The following is an 18,507-nucleotide window of genomic DNA, read 5'->3' as shown; positions in this document are numbered from 1 at the left end:
TTCTTTGGTTTTCTCCTCCTGTATTATGAAGAACTTTTTTTAGCCATGGTATTAACTTTAATTTATTTTGGTAAGAGATGGGGTGTGTGTGGTGGGGAAGAGCTGCAGTGTGTGTGAATATTTGTAATGTGTGTGTTATGTATGTTTCTCTGAGGACCCTCTCGAAAACGAGATTTTTATCTCAAGAGGCTATCCTCCAATAAAGAATAAAGAAATTTGAATTCTTTTTCTGTGAATCATTCTGACCTCTTGACACGTCAACTGAAGGATTTCCCCTTCTCCTCAGAGAAGGGACACCAGGAGCTTCTGATTTCAGGAAAGTGTTGGAAAGGGGGAGCTTAAAAGAAATTGGATTAGATTGGCTTGGTTCCTATAATTCAACAGGCCTATAAGAGGCAGCCTCTCCAGTCACAGCATCCACACCATCACTGGTCTGCCCTGAAGCCACTCGTGCCATTCAGCCTCAGATCAACTGAAACATCAGCTGCGTCTCTGACAACATGAGGACCGTCTTCATCACTTCTCTTCTGGCTCTAGCACTCATCATCTCAGCCAGTGCTGGTAAGTTGCACTTACTAAATATATGTATAGGCCTATTATTGCATTTGGACATTATAATTCTAATTATCCACAGATCTATTGTTGGAGAGCTTTTAGGGAAATCTGTGCAAATTTGTAAATGACACTGATGTTTCCCCTTTCCAGCCCCACATGGAGCCACAACATCAACATGCTGTCCAAAGCTCTTCAAGGGCAAGATTCCAGCAAACATGGTGGTCTCTTTTGGCTCAACCAGGAGCGACTGTGCCAAGAAAGCTCTTATGTGAGTATCATGAAATAGAAGTTCTTTTAAAAAAAAACAACCATGTCTTTACATTGTGAGTTCCATTGGTTAAATTATATTCAGTCAGCTGACCATTTAAGTCACTGTATTGTATCATCTCACATATAGGCCTACTGTATGTGTTGAGGACACTTGGTTCATATCCGGCTATTTATCCAATTGCAGGATCACAACAGTGGCGGCCAGAGTTTTCTGTGTGGACCCAGACCAGGACTGGGTGAAGAGTGTTGTTGACAAGCTGAAAAGGGAAGCAGACACCGCAGCATCCCAAGTGTGAAAGAGCAACATGTCAGACGGCACAGCATCACAACTGAGGGAAAATTGTCAGACGGCACAGCATCTACTGTGAAAAAAGAATATCTCAGCTGCCACAGCGCCTTGAACTGTGAAAGACATCATAAACTGTTAGTGAACTAACAACAGAGCAGACAGTATTACAACCAACCAGCTTGACTGTCTGGATGTGCAGGGTTTTGTTCTGACAAAATGTGTGTGATTATTTTTGATATATTTGAAGTTGAACCAACATAAGCTGTATGTTTTTAATAAAGGCAATATTTTATATACAAGAAATTGTTGTGCACATGTTTTTCATAATTTTTCAATGTGACTCTGCCTTGCAAGAGAGGTAGCTGAAACATCTGAAAGTGTATTGGCCAAAATGTATTTAGTGTAAGCTATGGGGTGCCAGTCTAGACTTACAAACTAGAGTCTTAGACACCAGTGAAAAAGTCCAGCTGAGCTGGAGAAAAAGTTTGTGTGTTAGTTCGCAGGAAATTGCAGCGATATGGATACAGAGTCATTTTGAACTGTCAGGGGGTTGGTGTTGAGTTCGAGTTAAAGAGTGTTTTTGAACTGAAGCCACATGAAAAATGTCCTTTTCATTCACCAGGAAAGCAAAGAGGTTATTATTTTGCTGTTAAGTGTATTAAATTGACCAACAAAAAAAGATGTTTGCACTACAACAAGGTTACAATCTGCGGTTCGAGGTCTTTAAAATGTTAAAGTTTAGTAGCGTAAGCTATACATTTTGGAGCAGTGTAGACCCTCTGTTCTTGTTTGGCACTAGTTCCATTATTTATCATTGGCTACTGACTCAATTTCATGTCATTTTTCAAAATGTAGCTAATGAGGTCCTCAAACATAAATGGGCACACATATCGGAACTAAGAGCTGATCACCTATATGGGGAAGCTGATTGTGTAGCCTATGTGACTTACTGGCCTCACTGGCTACGTTCACATGAGACATTTAATTCCGAATGAACTCACTTAAATTCTGAATAAAGCTTAATTCCGCTTTAAAATATTATTTATTGAGAATTAAAACAGTCATGTAAACGTAACAATTTTCAACAAGACTTACACCATAAGCAAGCACACACCAGGATGCTGATTAAGACCTGTGTCACACACGGCCTGGCTAGCAAGACAGTTACCGTGACACCTCATTTCATATGCAGCTTCTGTTGTTCTCTGAAGAAAGCTGTCCACTTCCTGCGCCCGTTGCTCGTCTTTGAACATCCAGGCTTCCGTTTCGTGTAGTAAAAAAATGTCTTGCCCACTTCCACATTTGTTTGGTCAGAACAGATTATGTCCTCCAGGAAGGTAAGAATGGCAGTGACGTTTTGGGGGAGAAGCAACAGTTGATTTCATATTTTAAATTGTAAAGGATATGTGCTTCCTTCAAAATTAGGGTAAGAATATCTACCTTTTACAGTAATGCTGCGTGCGTGTGTGTGTGTGTGTGTGCGTGTTTGCATGCGTGTGCGTAGGTTTGTCTGTGTTTGCGTGCATGCGCGCACATGTGTGTGTGTGTTTGAAATAAAGGTCCAAAATAGACGTCACACAAACGCACTGTCATCAGTATTTTCACTCTTTTCAGTTCCTCTTTTTGCCATTCTTAGTCTGCGTTCCCAGTTACAGCATCTTCGAACGCTGTCGCTTCTCATTCTATTTTTTCTGGGAAACTCTCTGAAACCTCAACCAAAGGACCCCCCCTTGTGCTCAAAGAAGGGACACTTGGGACTTCTATGTCTGCTTTCAGGAATTTAGTAGGAAGCTTTAATGGAACTGTGGTCAGGGCCGCTGGTAGGCCCAGGACAAAAGTCATTTGAAAGGTCCCTGCACTCAATAACATTTAATGGGGACCCAATTCTGGGCCCCTTCTCTCCCTGGGCCTGGGACAACTGACCCCCTTTTTAAGACATGCCTTTGTATAAACGTGCACATGTTTTCATTCCATCCCTCATCACAAGTGAATTGTCCTTGAAATGTTTCACCGCCCACACACACACTCCAAAAAAGGGCTGTAGCTTCAGCTGGACGTGCAGGTGCACTGACAGTGTTGAACCAAAAGGGGCATAGATGGATGTAACATGGGATAATTGCAGAAAGGTAGGGTAGAGGAGGGGTCCAGGGGCACATGGGGCACAGGTGTGTGTGTGTGTGTGTGTGTGTGTGTGTGTGTGTGTGAGAGAGAGAGAGAGAGAGAGAGAGAGAGAGAGAGAGAGAGAGAGAGAGAGAGAGAGAGAGAGAGAGAGAGAGAGAGAGAGAGAGAGAGAGCCAGACAGACAGACAGACAGACAGACAGACAGACAGACAGACAGACAGACAGACAGACACCCCTTATATAGGCCTAGTGTTTTTACCCCTTTTTTGACATTCTGTTTCTTGCCATGAACAGCAACATTGCTTTTGGCACAGAATAGGCCCATTTACAGTGACCCCTCTGAATGCTGTGACATTGGCTCAAAAGGGGTCTATGATTTTCTACCCCATGCCCAACGCCGTCCAGTATGCCTGAGTGAGTGAATTCATTTTTTTTTACTCGTACACAAAACATGTGCACAATGATTCCATTGAAACAAAGGTTTTTATTTCGCAATGGTATTGTCAACTCATAATCAAGCAGTCACCACATTTTCCATCATGTTCATGGTAAATGAAATTTTATTTTTATGAGTGCAAAAGCAGCACCATGGGGAGCACACAGTTTCATCACAGCTCACAGTTCAATCACAGTTGATGATCAGTCGGAGAATTGGTGTCCATCACATTATTGCCTTCTGGGTTTATTTTTGGGCTTCGTCAACTTGGCCACAATCATCTTCACCCATCTAAGCTTTGGGTTGACGCAGAACCGGGCATTTTTCACCGTTGTAATCCTGCAGAAAGCATACAGACAGGAGGAACTCAGTGATATTGATATGCACAGATGACATGCAAAAGAGGACTAAAGTGCCTCTAAAGTTCTATAGCAGTGGTGCTCAAACTGTGGTACGCAAGACATTCAAAAACAAACGTGCACTAAATGTGACCGTATCTTTTGATGCCATTATGAACCTCTCCTGTATTGACTGGCAAAAGTGAAAACGGAAGGCCTTTTCTGCAATATTCTAATGTTGGTTGTCAAGGTGGTACTCGGAGAGCTCAATATTTTCTCAGGTGGTACTTCAAACAAAAAGTTTGAGAACCACTGTTCTATAGTAAATACAACAGTTTCAAGTTGAGGTGAAAATTGAGGTGTCTTTAAACAATAACTCCAGAGCAAAAACAGGGTAAAACGGTAAACTATAATCTAGTTGTGTTCAATCATACATAAATTCCATACAACTACTTACACATAAGCGTCCAGGCTACATCTAGCGGGGACTGGGGCATAGGACTTCACCCAGCGTTCTGGGAGTGAGTTGGGGTAGTACCTCTGACAGCATTCACTCTTAAGGGGATTCTGAGCTGAAACGAAAGAAAAAGAAATATTCAAATATATCATATATAACATACAGTGCCTTTATGCACACTTGTTTTAGCCTGTGATATGTATCAGAGAGTTCTTGCAGAGCATCAAAGTTTTGTGTTTGATCATTTGCTGATGAGGACAAAGTGAGCACTGGCACGTTTTCGGTCCACCAAAATAAAACCAGCAGTTATAATTGGAAGAGTATCTAGGCTACTCAATGTTGCTTCGATTGTGACAAAGCTCTCAGCTGTAAAATGTTGATTTGTCATGTCAAAATGTCATAGTTTGCACTCACCATTAACAGCAACGATCAGCACCAGAGCAGTGAGAGCGATCAGAGTCTTCATCTTAGCAACGATGGAGCTGAGACTGGAGGCAGACTGCAGAGAGGAGTTGGGTTGGTGTTATGACTGGTGGGATTTGTCTTTATATAGAGGCACTTCTCACATTTCTTCTGACAACAAAACCTCATCTCTCTATTGCTATCTCTCTTTGGCAGGAATATGTCCTTCAGAAACCAGACCATGACATTGCAGTATGAAAAAAAATCATGTTTATTTCTTCTAATCTCAAAGATAGAACAGCAACAGCAGACATCATTATTATTGGTATGTTGCCATTAATCTTCTGCATCATTTCCTGAAGCTTCATTGCACTTTAACGGTTTCATAGTTACCAGTTGTTCATTAATGAGTTACTTTGAGCTTTCAATGCTTCTGCTTCCTTCTACTTGGTCGGTTGGCATTTACATATGGCATCCAGGTAACACATCATAACATTTCATTTTGACCCAACAACCCAACAGTTCTGTCCAGTTGAAAACCATCTAGAAACTATCTAAATCTGACACCACACAAAGACACACACACACACACACACACACACACACACACACACACACACACACACACACACACACACTCACAGTCACATACACACACACACACACACACACACACACACACACACTCACAGTCACACACACACACACACACACACACACACGCACACGCACACGCACACGCACACACACACACACACACACACACACACACACACACACACACACACACACACAGGGTCAGCCCAGCCCAAACCTTTATGGGGCTGTAAGAAGAATTTGATTTGAGAGCCCCCTTCCTGTCATTCTGCATTCATTTTAAGGCAGCAAATCTACAGAATACAAATTAACAGCAAAGCTATCATGTCTTAAAATTGTACGAAATATAAAAGTGACAAGATTCAAGATTCAAGAGTTTATTGTCATTGTCCAAAAAAGGCAACAAAATTGTATTTGGGGTACAATACTTTGTAAAAGCAGGTTTTCAAGTAAAGTGAATAAGAGGTAAAAGTGACACCAGTGCTTGACTCCCCCAGCCCCCCACCCCCATCCCACTTAAAGTGCAACAAAGATTAAGTGCATAATGCTCGACAACCCACCCCCCACCCCCCTCAAACACACACTCACACACAGTCACACACAACCACAAATTCAAAAGTCTAATGGTCTGGTGGTATAAGCTGTTGGCGGCTGGATCAGGATACTGGCGAATATAGACCTACTAACAGAAGACATGTTCGGTTGTTTTGAAATTTAAATCAATGAAAACATACAGGACAGCAGCCTAAATATCCCATATTTTAGAACATGGGGAACCATGTCCGGGGGCGTTTACGTTTATGTGTATCCGGCCCCAGATATAATTTAAATTTTATGCAGTTTCAAATGAAATAGGACATGTTTTATGAAGCAATCTTAGATATCACATTTGCAATAGGCTACGATTGCAATATTTGCAAAACTATTGTGATATTTTCAGGGGCCTGGTAAAGAAGTCTGTTGTAAAGGTGTCCGCCTTCAACATAGGCCTAAAGTGCAGGGTAAAATCCTGGTTTAGTGTTCATAACACGTCCCTTGGAGGACTTTTTAAAATTTGAAGTGGCCATTCGAATGAAAAAAGGTTCCTCACCCCTGTTTAGCTATAGGCGTGTTAGCAACTGTCCAGGGCCTCGTTTCCCGATAACGATGGTTCTTAGCCTTACGTGTGTCGTTAACCAGTGATCCTACGAATGTTCTTAGATTTCCTACGACTGTTTCCCAAAGACACTCGTACATGAACGCGCGTGCACAGCCTCTAAGATCATTCGTAGCGTCGCTCTTAAGGATCGCTGTCCACATATGTGGTGCTGAAGTGTCCTCGGAGTGAACTGCGCCGTCATGCTGCTAAACCATTTACAAAATGTAAGGCGTGTGTCAGTATCAAAAGTTGTTTTCTATAAGGGTGGGACTACATTTATAGCAGTTTGCAACTATCGACAGGAGTTATTGTTGGCAAATGAAATAAAATGCACAATGAAATCATGCAAAACCACGAGCTACGCCGTTAAACCAGGCAAAGCGCGTGCAGTTGGCTACCGTGCTTAATATTGTAACGAGTCTGGGGTTACCTATGTTCTGTATGTCATGTTCTATTGATTCTGTTCTAGGGTTTTGTGTGTGCGAGGCACTGTTGGGGTTCCAATAAGGGGAGCGGGAAGTTCTGTGTTTACTGCGAGACCGAACCAGCTGTGCTACAGTTGGGTTAAGCTGTGTAGGCCTAGGCCTACTTGTTCCGTTATTTTATGTGGCGTGGCTGTGGCCAACAACAGTCTCCATTAAACGTGACTCTACTGTCAACACTGTGTTCTCTTTGGCTACCCAAACCGCTACAATATTTAAGAAGACAAGCCTAGTAGTTCCAAATGGAATGCGCATTTGGGGAGCGGCGCGCAAAGTACCGCGCCCTCAAGGCTTTAACTGTGAGGAACATTTTGAACGGCAGTCTGCTGTTATTAAAACAAAAAAATCTTCACAAATCCCCATCACTGCCTTTTTAATGTCATAGTTTACCCTTAGCCTACAACTATCGTGTCTTTTCTACGTCGCCTTCCCTTTCTTAGGGTAGCCTACTTGAAAATGAAAGAGGACGCAACGACTCGCTGACCGTTTTTCCTTTTTTTAATGTTTCGGTAGTGACCTTCCGACACCACTCTTGTCTCTGGTCGCCGAAGCCCCCTATTTATTTTGCGTGTGGATGCCTTGTTCTTGTTCACGAAGCACCCACACAAATTATGATTGATCACAGTTTAATAAGGCCCTGATTTATCAAACACAGCTGAACTATTTTACTGCCTGTAAAATATTTTCCAAACACATTGCTTTTATTTTATACACTTACACAATTAATGTTCTTATTCTTATTTTCGTTACAGTGTCAACTGTGGTGCCATGATATTTACACTCCCGTCTTAAAACATCAACTTGAAGCGCAAGTTTCCTCTTTTCCTGTGGGTGTCTCCACTGTGCCATGCCACTCGCGTCTTAAAACAGCAATCTTATGCGCAAGTTTCTTCTTTCCCCTTCATATCCTGTGGGTGTCTCCACTGTGCCATGCCGTTACGATCAATCTTAGCGCGTTAAGACTACTCCAGATCACTCGTGGATTTCTCTTAGAGTTACGTGTCAACCTGCGATGGTTCTTTGGTAAGTTGGCTTTGGGAAACGCTCCGTGAGCTCTACGATGGTGTTACGTGTGAACTTAAGTAGCACGTAGCGTTAAGTAGTACTTAAGGCCCTTTCGGAAACGAGGCCCTGGTCAACAACCACAACACACATAGCAGCTCACCAATGTAGAATGTCCGACTAGGAGCAGTCCAGAGTTAATGTGACACACAGTATATTGCAAATCTGTTGGCAGTGTTCTGGAGTAACAGGATACAAAGGATTTTAGTGGCCAGGCTGTGGAGATTACAGTATTCAGAAAATCAATGATGAGTAACTGTTGGCCTGCCCCATTACAGTTACACTTTAACTTCAGAATACAGTTGCTGTATTCTGGGTTAAAAGAAACGGATTACAAGGCAGCACCTTTTTTTCACTAGTTAGATTTCTTTAATTTAGGTAATTCCACACCATGTCAGAAACCCAACGTAGAACATAAAATAACAGCTTGTACTGTATGCATACATCCTGTTAACATTTGATGGTGTTAGTCATTCAATGGCCATAGTACCAGCAGTCGCATACAGAGGCAGGAATGGATTTATGTCTTGGGAATACTGATCCACGACACAAAAGAAAGAAGTAATGCTAAACCAAATCCTCACCAAAATACTCATACTGCAGAGATCTCTTTTAGAATTAATGTGCTAACCGAATAGATGCGGCCCATTCCTTATTGCCGTTTGAGTCTGATGCAGCAGTACAGAGCCAAACGGTGATGATGATAATAGTGATAAATAAATAAAAGCATTATTTAATGATGTTAACCTACCCTTGCAATAATTTCATAATGTGTGGTGACGTGTTAATAGTGTATGAACTTAAGTATGACAAAGGCCAGGCTAGATGTCTGATAGTAGTTAATTCCACACAAATCATGATTTTTTCATGCTGCCCCCACACGAATCCTCAGAATTACTGCATATTGTATACTTAGAAATATGGTCAAAACGTTACTTGAGTTGTTGCTGTAGCCTCTTACTGCAGATGGGCCCATCGACGGGCCTATTCCCTCTTTGCTCAAAACACTCAACTATATCATATCAACATTGCTATGACCATGAGTGGACACTGAGATTAGACAAAAAAGGCACAAAGTTAATGAGGCAGATAAAAACACACACTCTGAATTTGTCAGGGTAGTTTTACCCCTAGTGGCAAAATAGTTCTGGATTTCTAAAAAAGTTTTTTTGTACTGTTTCGTGTCATGAACTGCAACTTTGCTTTTGGTACAGCATAGACCCATTTACAGTGACCCGTCTCAGAGGCAACTCTAGCATCATCTTTAGGGCTGTTCAACCCCCAGTGTTGACAGTGGTTCCTAACATGAACAACAAGCCTTCCATGTCTATGTCAAATGTGAGGTTTTATAAAATGGCCTTCCATTTTAAACAAGAGCCCAAAGAAGAACTATCAACAAGTAGACCTATTGAAATGAGGTTTTACCTTTTTCCACTAAATCTGACCTACTGTCTCGTAATGTGTATAACTGATAGTTACTGTTGGTAACTAGTTACTACTCCAAAAAGTATCCTAGCTGAGTTAGTAACTAAAAATGTCAGGGACCATACAACAGTTTAACAGGATACCAATATTTGTTCTGTCATCATAGACTGTATGTGACAATACATTGAAAAGAAATGATCACTGAATGTTAGGGCCTATAAATTGGTCATAACATAATTCTGAAGTTGTTGAGGGTGAGGAGGTTTGTGATCATGATACATCTCAATTTGGAACTATTTGGGACCATTTTACTCCTAAGTGTAAGGAGTTTGAATCAGGCAAAAAAACCCTGCACTTTATCAGGTAAGACAGAACTTGTTGTTGTTAATGTCCATGACGCATGTTAATGAGCTAACAACTGTAGCCAGCTAGGATATCAGAGTTTTTTTTTCTTCTTCCTGATTCCCACCACAATATTTGACTATACTTACATGCACAAAATGGACAGGGGGATTAGATCTACAAGCTGATGGAAGTTAGGGCAAGGGTTCCCAAACTTTACCATGGCAAGCCCCCCCACATAGGCCTACCGGTAGGCTATATTGCAGCCAAGGCCCACATTACAGGTCATACCACACTATTTTTCTTTGCATCATTTTTCACAATCATAGTCTAGGTCTGTTAGTCAGTGCCCCACTTGAATATATAAAATAATAATGTGACAACAATAGAAGTAATGTTCAGAGATGATGGGAATATTGTTAAGGTTATTTTGGTTTATTTTGGTGTAGAGGAGAGCAGGGACGAATGAAACACGGGGCAAATGAAACACAACGATTTACTCGAGATCTGAAACCTAATATTCTGTCAGTAGGCCTACATTCAGCACACAAGACTTGACAACCCCGGGAAAGCTCGTGCCGTGACGTCACCTAGTTCCAACGTTAGCCACAAGAGCCTATTTTTGACACTGATAAGTAGTATCTTACCCTGCGTAGATTTTTTGTGAAGTTGTTTTGGTTGTTTTATGCAGTGATGTTATGACCATTCAGCAGATGAATCGTTACTTTAATATATCCGAAAGTATGACATGTCAACACTGTCAGGTTTACTGGCAAAAAGGATTTAAATGTCAAACACCGGTTTAATTTGTCCCTCTCTCCCATTAACTTAAAGCTGGATCAAAATAAAACAGGAGGAAACACTGTAAATTTCACATCAGGACTTAAGAAAGTAACATAGGGTGAACATAGGGTGAACTAAGGTAAATTGTGTCCCAATTTACCTTAATTCACCCTATTAATTATAGAATAAGTGAATTATATGAGATATATTAATCAGAATGGCAGGAAAAAAACACTTAACGGAAATGTGTAGCCTAGGCCTATCTCGCGCATTGGCCCACGTGGGAAAACGATATCTTTCACCCATTTAGAAATTGCGTAATAGGCTATTTTACCCATGAAAAGTGTAGTAGCACATTGTCATGTGAGTTTCATAAAAAATAGAATACAGTGAATTATTTTCTGTTTACAGCCCACTGTTTCATTCATCCCTCATGTGTGTTTCATCCGTCCCGACAGTGAGGAATGGATGCTGTAGAATACTCAAAGGCAACCACTGCTTGCTGTGAGGAGCTGCTGGGCCTAGTGAGTCAACCAGAACAGGTGTTGCCAATTAAGGGTTCTGACAGTTACTCTTCAGTGTTCATTAGCTAAGTTAGATTATGTTATTTTTACTACAAATGCTATACATGGGTTCTCAATTTTTGTTTCCCCCTGGCTGCACAACCCTGGCTGCACACAACTCAACCTCTGATTGTTGGAGATTGCTGTCGGTCAAAAACTTAGCTCACGTGGTTGGCTGCTAGTGTCTTGCCCCTCCTCACAACACCGTTTTATAAACAAAAAAACCCATGTATGCTTTGGCCCAAAAGGCAAGCCCACTTTTAGCATTTTCTACAAGAATGCAGTCTAGTTGAAATAAAAACTGTGCTATAGTTTTCCTGCCAACCTGCCACGGCAACCCTAGCCCCCCAGGGGGTTTATTTTTTGCTCCTGCACAAAACATGTGCACAATGATTCCATTTCAACAAAAGTACATTATTTGTCAAATAAATTACAATATCATAATCAATCAGTAAGCACATTTTCAATCATGTTAATGATAAATGAAATTTTATTTTTATGAGTGCAACAGCAGCACCAGGGAGCACACAGTTTCATCACAGCTCACAGTTCAATCACAATTGATGATCAGTCGGAGAATTGATGTCCTTCACATTATGGCCTTCTGGGTCTATTTCCTCTTTGGGTCTTCAGCTTGGCGTGAATCTCCTGCACCCATTTATATTTTGGGTTCACACAGTACTTGCCATTCGGAGTTGTGAACCTGCAGGAAGACAGGAGGAACTCAGTGAAATTGTTATGCACAAATAACATGCAGAGAAGGACTAAAGTGCATTAATGAATGCTATATAGTAAATACAACTGTTTCAAGTTGAGGTGAAAATTGAGGTGACTTCAAACAGCATATAACTCAAAATCCAAACAGTGTTAAGTGTTAAACTAGCTCTCGTTGATTGTGTTGAATCATGCATGAAATTCCATATATCTACTTACACATAAGCGTTCAGGCGACATCTAGCAAAGGCTAGGACAGAGGACTTCACCGTATGGGCGGGTATTGAGTTTTGGTAGTATTTCTCACAGCATTCAGTTTTAATGGGAACATACTGAGCTGCAAACATTCAAAAGAAAAATAAATATTCAAATTAATATATAACATACAGTTGATTAGCCTGTGCTGCTTATCAGACAGGTCTTGTAGAGTAATGATGTTTTGCATTTGACCATTTGATGATGATAAAAGTGAATACTATTAACAGTCTGTGTTTTCAGTTCATACCACCAGTTCTTGGAAGAGTATCCACATAATACTGCCTCTGTTGAGACAAAACTGTCAGCTGTAAAGTGTTGACATGTCATGTCAAAATGTCATAGTTTGCACTCACCATTAACAGCAACGATCAGCACCAGAGCAGTGAGAGCGATCAGAGTCTTCATCTTAGCAGCGATGGAGCTGAGGCTGCCGGCAGACTGCAGAGAGGAGTTGGGTTGGTGTTATGACTGCAGGGATTTGTCTTTATATATCAGTTGTCCCAGGCTGAGGGAGCGGAGGGGCACAGACATGTGTGTGTGCGTGCGTGCGTGCGTGTGTGTGTGTGTGTGTGTGTGTGTGTGTGTGTGCGCATGTGCGTGTGCGTGTGTGTGTGTGTGTGTATGTGTGTGTGCCTGCATGACTGAATGAGAGATAGCCTACCTAAAATGAGAACTGCACAGTTCACTGTTGATGCCTCATTCTGCACTACTGTAGACCTGTTTCTTTACTTGCACTCTCTCTCTCTCTCTCTCTCTCTCTCTCTCTCTCTCTCTCTCTCTCTCTCTCTCTCTCTGTATCTTGCTTGTCACTTGCTAACATAGTGATGTCCCTGAGTACAATAGTAATCACCATGCTTGACCTTGTCATGCTTGCCTGGCCTCATTTGCACAGCCACAGCACAGATTCCGTCTTTGTGGGCTCTGTGAACTCTCTAGCTAGCTCTTTGGGCCTAATTGAGGGATTGAATTCAGTCTTGGGCAGATTCATTAATTAAATATATATATTATTATTATTGTTCAAGGACTTTTTACTTTTTGGCTTTTGTTGAGGGTCAAAAGGACAGACGAGCGATACAAACACGTGTATTTTTATGCAAAATCATTTTATTTATAAATTAAAAGGATAAAATGGACATCAAGCAGCAACCACATGTGTTGCATATGTTACAAATAAATACGACAATTTTGTGGGTGCAACAGCACAGTCAGGGAACATAATTTTACCACAGTTCACAATTTCCCCCCATGAATAAGAAACCATGGAAGAGATGTCCTTCACATCACGGGTTGAGCAGTGGTAGGTTTCACATTCAACTTGGCCACAATAATCTTCACCCAGTCGTGGTCTGGATTGACACAGAATGTTTTATTTGCCTTGGTTGTAAATCTGTAGAAAGGAACCAGAGCAAAAGGTCTGTCAGTGAATATGATTAACTATGCGCAAACGGCTGCAGTTAATAAATGCTACTGTATTTAGAAAATACAATCATTTCAATTTTTGAAGTGTCAAATTGTTGAAAATTGTTGAAAATTGTTGAAAATAACACAGGCTAAGAACCCAGCAGGATTAAACATAACTGCATGGTATACATTCCATCTTACTTACACATGAGCTTTCAGGTGACATCTGCTGCTGGCTGTGATGTAAGACACCACCTTCTTGATGGGTAGTTGTTTGGGGTAGTGTTTGTCACAGCATTGGATGGTGGTGACGCCATACTGAGCTGAAAACATCGGTGAAAAAATAGGCCTATTACCACGACTGCTTTACACACATATGAACTCTTAATATGTAGGCCAAGTATGCTTACTTTGTTATATTGCTGAATGTAATAATTTGTACTCACCATTAACTGAGATGACCAACACCAGGAGAGTCAGAGAAGCGATCAGAGTCTTCATTTTAGCAGAGATGGAGCTGTTGGACCACAAGCAAACTGGTGAGAAGAGCTGGTGTGCTGGCTGAAGATGGTGTGTCCTCTCTACTTTGACTGCTCTTATTTAAGAGGCTCCTCATTATATTCAGAGAATTCATATTATTCATATTCATATTATATTCAGAGAATTCATATCGGATCTGCCTTCTTTGGAAGCATTCAAGCTTCAGTTTCATGAGAGGGAAAAAAAGACTTCCACTTTCACTACCACTTCCACTTTTGTTTGAACATGTCCTCCTGCAGGGAGGTGACAGTGAAGTGTTATGGAAGGAAGAAAAAAAAAATGGTTTTAAACTTTAAATATAGAGCAGCATCTCAACGTTAGTCGACTCATTTACTATTTCAAGAAGCGCAAGAAGTATTAAGATTGTTTGTCATTACATTTTATGAAAGGATGTTGACAATTATTGATTTAAAACATATCACATATCATCTCTGATCACCTTTGATTTTTGCATCTTTCAAAGAGGCCTTCCAAACACTGTGAATATGGGTATCTGTCTTCATGCATGTCTTGCGCATGGACAAGTCTCCAATCAAAAGTGCAAATTTGGTATGTCTCTTCTTGGTGCATGGCACGAGTGAGTTCAGTACCAAGTCTTATTTAACGGTGTATCAAAACGTGTCAAATATCAATAGCAGTTTTTCTTACTGTCCCTTTGGTGTATGTCATGGAAATATGTGAATGTTTGTATGTGTTGATAGGCATATATTGTATACAACTTTATAAAAAAGTGACGGTTCCTCAAAGGACGGTCATTGGATATTGGGGGAGCATAAACATTCTCTCAGTAACCCTAAAAGTTATCTGAAAAACCTGAAAATTCTTGGAAGGTTCATTGGATAATAATTAGGGGTTCTTCCACAGTGGCAATCGAAGGGTTTTTCTGATTGTTTTTTTTTAAAAATTATTTACAGTAGGCCTATAGGATGGGCAATTAGTGCCATTGAACTGTGAGCTGTGATGAAACTATGTGCTCCCTGGTGCTGCTGTTGCACTCACAAAAATAAAATTTCATTTATCATTAAGGGCCACATTGGGTTTACAATGTTGACTGAAGGGAGAGATATCACAACCAACTTACCGATATTAACCCCTTCACCAGAATTGTAATGGCTTTGTCTTAATCTGTTACTCAAGGCTCTCGGTAATGTCATAGCAATGTTGTTATGATGTAGTTGAGTATTTTCAGCAAATAGTTAATAGGCCCGCCGGTGACCCCATCTGCACTAAGAGGCTACTCATAATAATAGCATGCTGGCATAACTTGCTGACTATCTCATTCCTTCAGATTATATTGAAATGTATCTTATGTACGTACATGGTTAATCTCAAACCTGCAAACCCTTGGGAATTTAAGAATGTTGGGTCAGAGCATGATATTGGATTTAAAAGTTGTCTGTATTGTTAACACTTTGCGGGCCATATGAAATGTCAGAGCGTGTGGCCCCCGGGCCTGAGTTTGTCAACGTCTGGCCTATGGTGTCTGACATGGGTTTTGAGGGGTGGCTAANATCAGAGGTGGAACGTAACTAAGTATTTTTACTTCGTTACTGTACTTAAGTAGTTTTTTCTGGAATTTGTACTTACTTGAGTAAAAATAAAAATGCAGACTTTTACTTTTACTCAATTACATTTTTTGACAATTACTTGTACTTTCTACTCCTTACATTTCTAGGAGAAGACTTTGTTACTAGTTACATTTATCCTAGGTTTTCCTGTTGTGTTTCGTGGATATTTCAGTAGCCTCAGCTGCAGGCAGGGAGGCGGGACCAAGCCCCTCTTCCAAATTGACACCCAGACAGAAAATATACTTTTAAAAACATTAACAGGACTCCATAGTCATGTTCAAATAGAACCGAAAACCGTTGCAGACACTTTTTCCTATTGGATCAAGTAGGTAGACATAGAGAAAGACAGCCATTGCGTGAGTAGGCCTACTTGTACTTTTGTACTGAAAAGTACATTTAAAAGTTAGTACTTAGGACTTTTACTTAAGTATGTTTTTGGGAAACAACTTTTACTTTCACTTGAGTAATTTTTTCGCAGGGTACTTCTACTTTTACTTAAGTACACAACTTCAGTACTTCTTCCACCTCTGGCTAAAATACTAAGAAGTAGAAGCTCCCATTCTCACTTCTCTGAGGAGAAGGGGGGTCCTTCCGTTGTGGTTTCAGAAAGATTCACAGAAATAAGTGAAGAAAAATTGCTGGAACATAATGTGCCCTTGCCAGAGACTCTGTAACTGATATCACTTAGCCCAGAAAGTGAGGAACTGAAAAAATAAGATTGAGAATTACCACAGTGCACTTTCTCGTCTGTGACCATGAAAGTGTTTGCCGCATATGGATCCATGGGGAGCAGCCTCACTGGTTGGTGGTGTTATTGAGAAAGCCGTCCATTAATGCACACTTGCAAAATAACAATTTTAGTTGTTGCATGAAATTGGAGGGGAATTTATTAGTTGAGATGTGCATGTGTGACCCATCTGTGACTTTTTGTTGCAAGAAAGCATTGAGGAATAATGTTGCATTGAAAGGTGCCCTTGATTATTACAATTATGAAGGTATCAAAATAAACATCGCTCATAAATTACTTTAATGACCAACATCAAAATGTGAAGTCACATGTTATAGCTTTCGCGAGAAATACTTTATTGACACTGCCACCTTGCTTTAGAGGTCATGTCCTCTGCTGACCCAAAAAATGTGGAAGTGGACAAGAGATGTGCTTTTCCTTCCTTCCCACTGGCCAAACGGAGCCTTGGATGCTTTGAAGCTCGGACGACATATATGGGCAATGGGCACATGCAGGAAGTGGGCAAGAGAGGTGTTTTTTTCCTTCAGAGAACAACTGAAGTTGAGATAAATAGGAACTATGAAATCAGGGTTTAACAAAAGTGCTCTTTATTGCTATAGCCTGGCCGTCCATAACACAGGGTCTGAAGAAGCTCAATCTATATGGCCAACACTGTTGGCTTTACATTTTTTTTTTTTTTTTACATCAGGTGGTACTTGGATTGTAATAAGAGTTTAATGTTTATATTCCCAATAACAGAATGTAAGTAACGTAAGTAAGTAAAAGTAACGTAATTGCAAAATATCACATATTTCTGCGTCATATTGCAATCACCATCTTGAGGTAGATAGCAGCGAGTATATCAGGAGCATTGACTGTAAATGGCAACCAAAGAAAGACATTTGTCCTTTTGTAATGGGCTAGACTTAGCCCCTTAAGACACGGCATTATAAATTAGCTGCTACCAGATTGGCAATGACCAAGTCGTAATGTATTACTAAAGGCCATGTGCACTGCCATAGTATTGTAGTACTACAGTAGTTAACTTTCAATCTCTATTACAGCGTGCCACAGGAGGTACGGCGTGCATTAAGGGGCTACGGCCTAGTTCTTATTTTGGCATCCTTACTTCTTTTTTTTCTCTACACGCCTGGGGCCAGTTTGAACCATCTGCTGGGCCACATCCGGCCCCCGGGCCTTATGTATGACACCGCTGATTTACAGTCGACTCACAGTTGTTTAATTTATACAAAAATATTGTCTTTATTTTGTTTTAATGTAGTAAATTATTGTAAAAAATAAATAAAAGTATGCATGTACATATATCTGTATATATGTATGTAGGCCTATGTACTGTGTAAAAAAGTTATTGTGACAATGTCCAACACATTGAGACATTCCAGTCAATTGACAGTGTTGCTGTCTGCTAGCCTGTTGCGTCACTAGGACAGCGTGGCCTGGACTATCTCAGGACTATCAGTCTGAGATTTTTTTCACAGTAAGGGCACTGTGGCATCTGAGATAGTCTTCAGACGAGATACTGCGGCGTCTGCTTCGCTTTTCAACATGTCAACGACACTCTTCACCCAGTCCTGGTCTGGGTCCACACAGAAAACTCTGGCCGTTACTGTTGTAAACATGAAATTGGATAAACAGCCATATGAACCAAGTGTCCTCAAACAGATATGTGAAACAAAGTGTAGAGATGCACTTACATTACTTCAATGCAGACCAGTGATGGTGTAAATTCTGTAAAAGGAGAGGAGGCCTCTAGTGAATTCAAGGCACCAAATCAATTTTTAAAAAGGTCTTCTTTCTTTGACGTTAAGGTCCTCCTTCCCACTTAAACTTCCCACTAATTTCCCGAAATCAGGTATGGCCCTGGGGGACTCTTTCAGTTGACGTGTCAGAATAATTCATAGAAAAAGAAGGGAAAGCAACATGTGTTTATCATTCAGAGATCAAGAGTATTGGATAAGAAGAGGAACTGAAAAGAATAACAAAATAATGATGACAGTGCATTTTGGCTTGTGTGACGC

At 40.7% G+C, this 18,507-nt stretch overlaps 4 protein-coding genes across 4 annotated transcripts; 1 reads left to right on the top strand and 3 right to left on the bottom strand.

The window, feature by feature from the left end:
* Positions 1–400: 400 nt before the first annotated feature.
* Positions 401–1,391, top strand: LOC134446893 (C-C motif chemokine 5-like). The gene is made up of 3 exons (XM_063196183.1): positions 401–561; positions 706–823; positions 1,010–1,391. Exons 1-3 carry the CDS (start codon positions 501–503, stop codon positions 1,119–1,121), a joined length of 291 nt encoding a protein of 96 aa, XP_063052253.1. The 5' UTR covers positions 401–500; the 3' UTR covers positions 1,122–1,391.
* A 2,381-nt stretch (positions 1,392–3,772) lies between these two features.
* LOC134446892 (C-C motif chemokine 26-like) lies at positions 3,773–5,000 on the bottom strand. The gene is made up of 3 exons (XM_063196182.1): positions 4,881–5,000; positions 4,467–4,581; positions 3,773–4,010 (listed from the first exon to the last, which is right to left on the bottom strand). The coding sequence occupies exons 1-3, from the start codon at positions 4,930–4,932 to the stop codon at positions 3,902–3,904; spliced, it is 276 nt and encodes a 91-aa protein (XP_063052252.1). The 5' UTR covers positions 4,933–5,000; the 3' UTR covers positions 3,773–3,901.
* Positions 5,001–11,727: 6,727 nt separating this feature from the next.
* On the bottom strand, positions 11,728–12,695 carry LOC134446891 (C-C motif chemokine 5-like). Its single transcript, XM_063196181.1, has 3 exons — positions 12,586–12,695; positions 12,194–12,311; positions 11,728–11,963 (listed from the first exon to the last, which is right to left on the bottom strand). Exons 1-3 carry the CDS (start codon positions 12,635–12,637, stop codon positions 11,855–11,857), a joined length of 279 nt encoding a protein of 92 aa, XP_063052251.1. The 5' UTR covers positions 12,638–12,695; the 3' UTR covers positions 11,728–11,854.
* A 671-nt stretch (positions 12,696–13,366) lies between these two features.
* Positions 13,367–14,193, bottom strand: LOC134446889 (C-C motif chemokine 16-like). The gene is made up of 3 exons (XM_063196180.1): positions 14,080–14,193; positions 13,839–13,956; positions 13,367–13,619 (listed from the first exon to the last, which is right to left on the bottom strand). Exons 1-3 carry the CDS (start codon positions 14,132–14,134, stop codon positions 13,508–13,510), a joined length of 285 nt encoding a protein of 94 aa, XP_063052250.1. The 5' UTR covers positions 14,135–14,193; the 3' UTR covers positions 13,367–13,507.
* Between the last annotated feature and the right edge of the window lie 4,314 nt (positions 14,194–18,507).

The sequence above is a fragment of the Engraulis encrasicolus genome, chromosome 4 (assembly GCF_034702125.1).
Source record: "Engraulis encrasicolus isolate BLACKSEA-1 chromosome 4, IST_EnEncr_1.0, whole genome shotgun sequence".
Lineage (NCBI taxonomy): Eukaryota > Metazoa > Chordata > Actinopteri > Clupeiformes > Engraulidae > Engraulis > Engraulis encrasicolus.
This window is presented reverse-complemented; position numbering and strand designations above follow the sequence as displayed.

Bases quoted from the DNA above. Each gene is read 5' to 3' on its own strand.
- LOC134446891 (XM_063196181.1), bottom strand. From the start codon at position 12,637: ATGAAGACTCTGATCGCTCTCACTGCTCTGGTGCTGATCGTTGCTGTT. The intron at 12,312-12,585 runs GTGAGTGCAAAC...GAATGTTTGCAG, and splicing joins GCTGATCGTTGCTGTTAATG to CTCAGTATGTTCCCATTAAA. The intron at 11,964-12,193 runs GTAAGTAGATAT...GTCTTCCTGCAG, and splicing joins TGTCGCCTGAACGCTTATGT to GTTCACAACTCCGAATGGCA.
- LOC134446889 (XM_063196180.1), bottom strand. From the start codon at position 14,134: ATGAAGACTCTGATCGCTTCTCTGACTCTCCTGGTGTTGGTCATCTCA. The intron at 13,957-14,079 runs GTGAGTACAAAT...CGATGTTTTCAG, and splicing joins GTTGGTCATCTCAGTTAATG to CTCAGTATGGCGTCACCACC. The intron at 13,620-13,838 runs GTAAGTAAGATG...TCCTTTCTACAG, and splicing joins TGTCACCTGAAAGCTCATGT to ATTTACAACCAAGGCAAATA.
- LOC134446893 (XM_063196183.1), top strand. From the start codon at position 501: ATGAGGACCGTCTTCATCACTTCTCTTCTGGCTCTAGCACTCATCATC. The intron at 562-705 runs GTAAGTTGCACT...TCCCCTTTCCAG, and splicing joins CATCATCTCAGCCAGTGCTG to CCCCACATGGAGCCACAACA. The intron at 824-1,009 runs GTGAGTATCATG...ATCCAATTGCAG, and splicing joins TGTGCCAAGAAAGCTCTTAT to GATCACAACAGTGGCGGCCA.
- LOC134446892 (XM_063196182.1), bottom strand. From the start codon at position 4,932: ATGAAGACTCTGATCGCTCTCACTGCTCTGGTGCTGATCGTTGCTGTT. The intron at 4,582-4,880 runs GTGAGTGCAAAC...CTTTCGTTTCAG, and splicing joins GCTGATCGTTGCTGTTAATG to CTCAGAATCCCCTTAAGAGT. The intron at 4,011-4,466 runs GTAAGTAGTTGT...TGCTTTCTGCAG, and splicing joins TGTAGCCTGGACGCTTATGT to GATTACAACGGTGAAAAATG.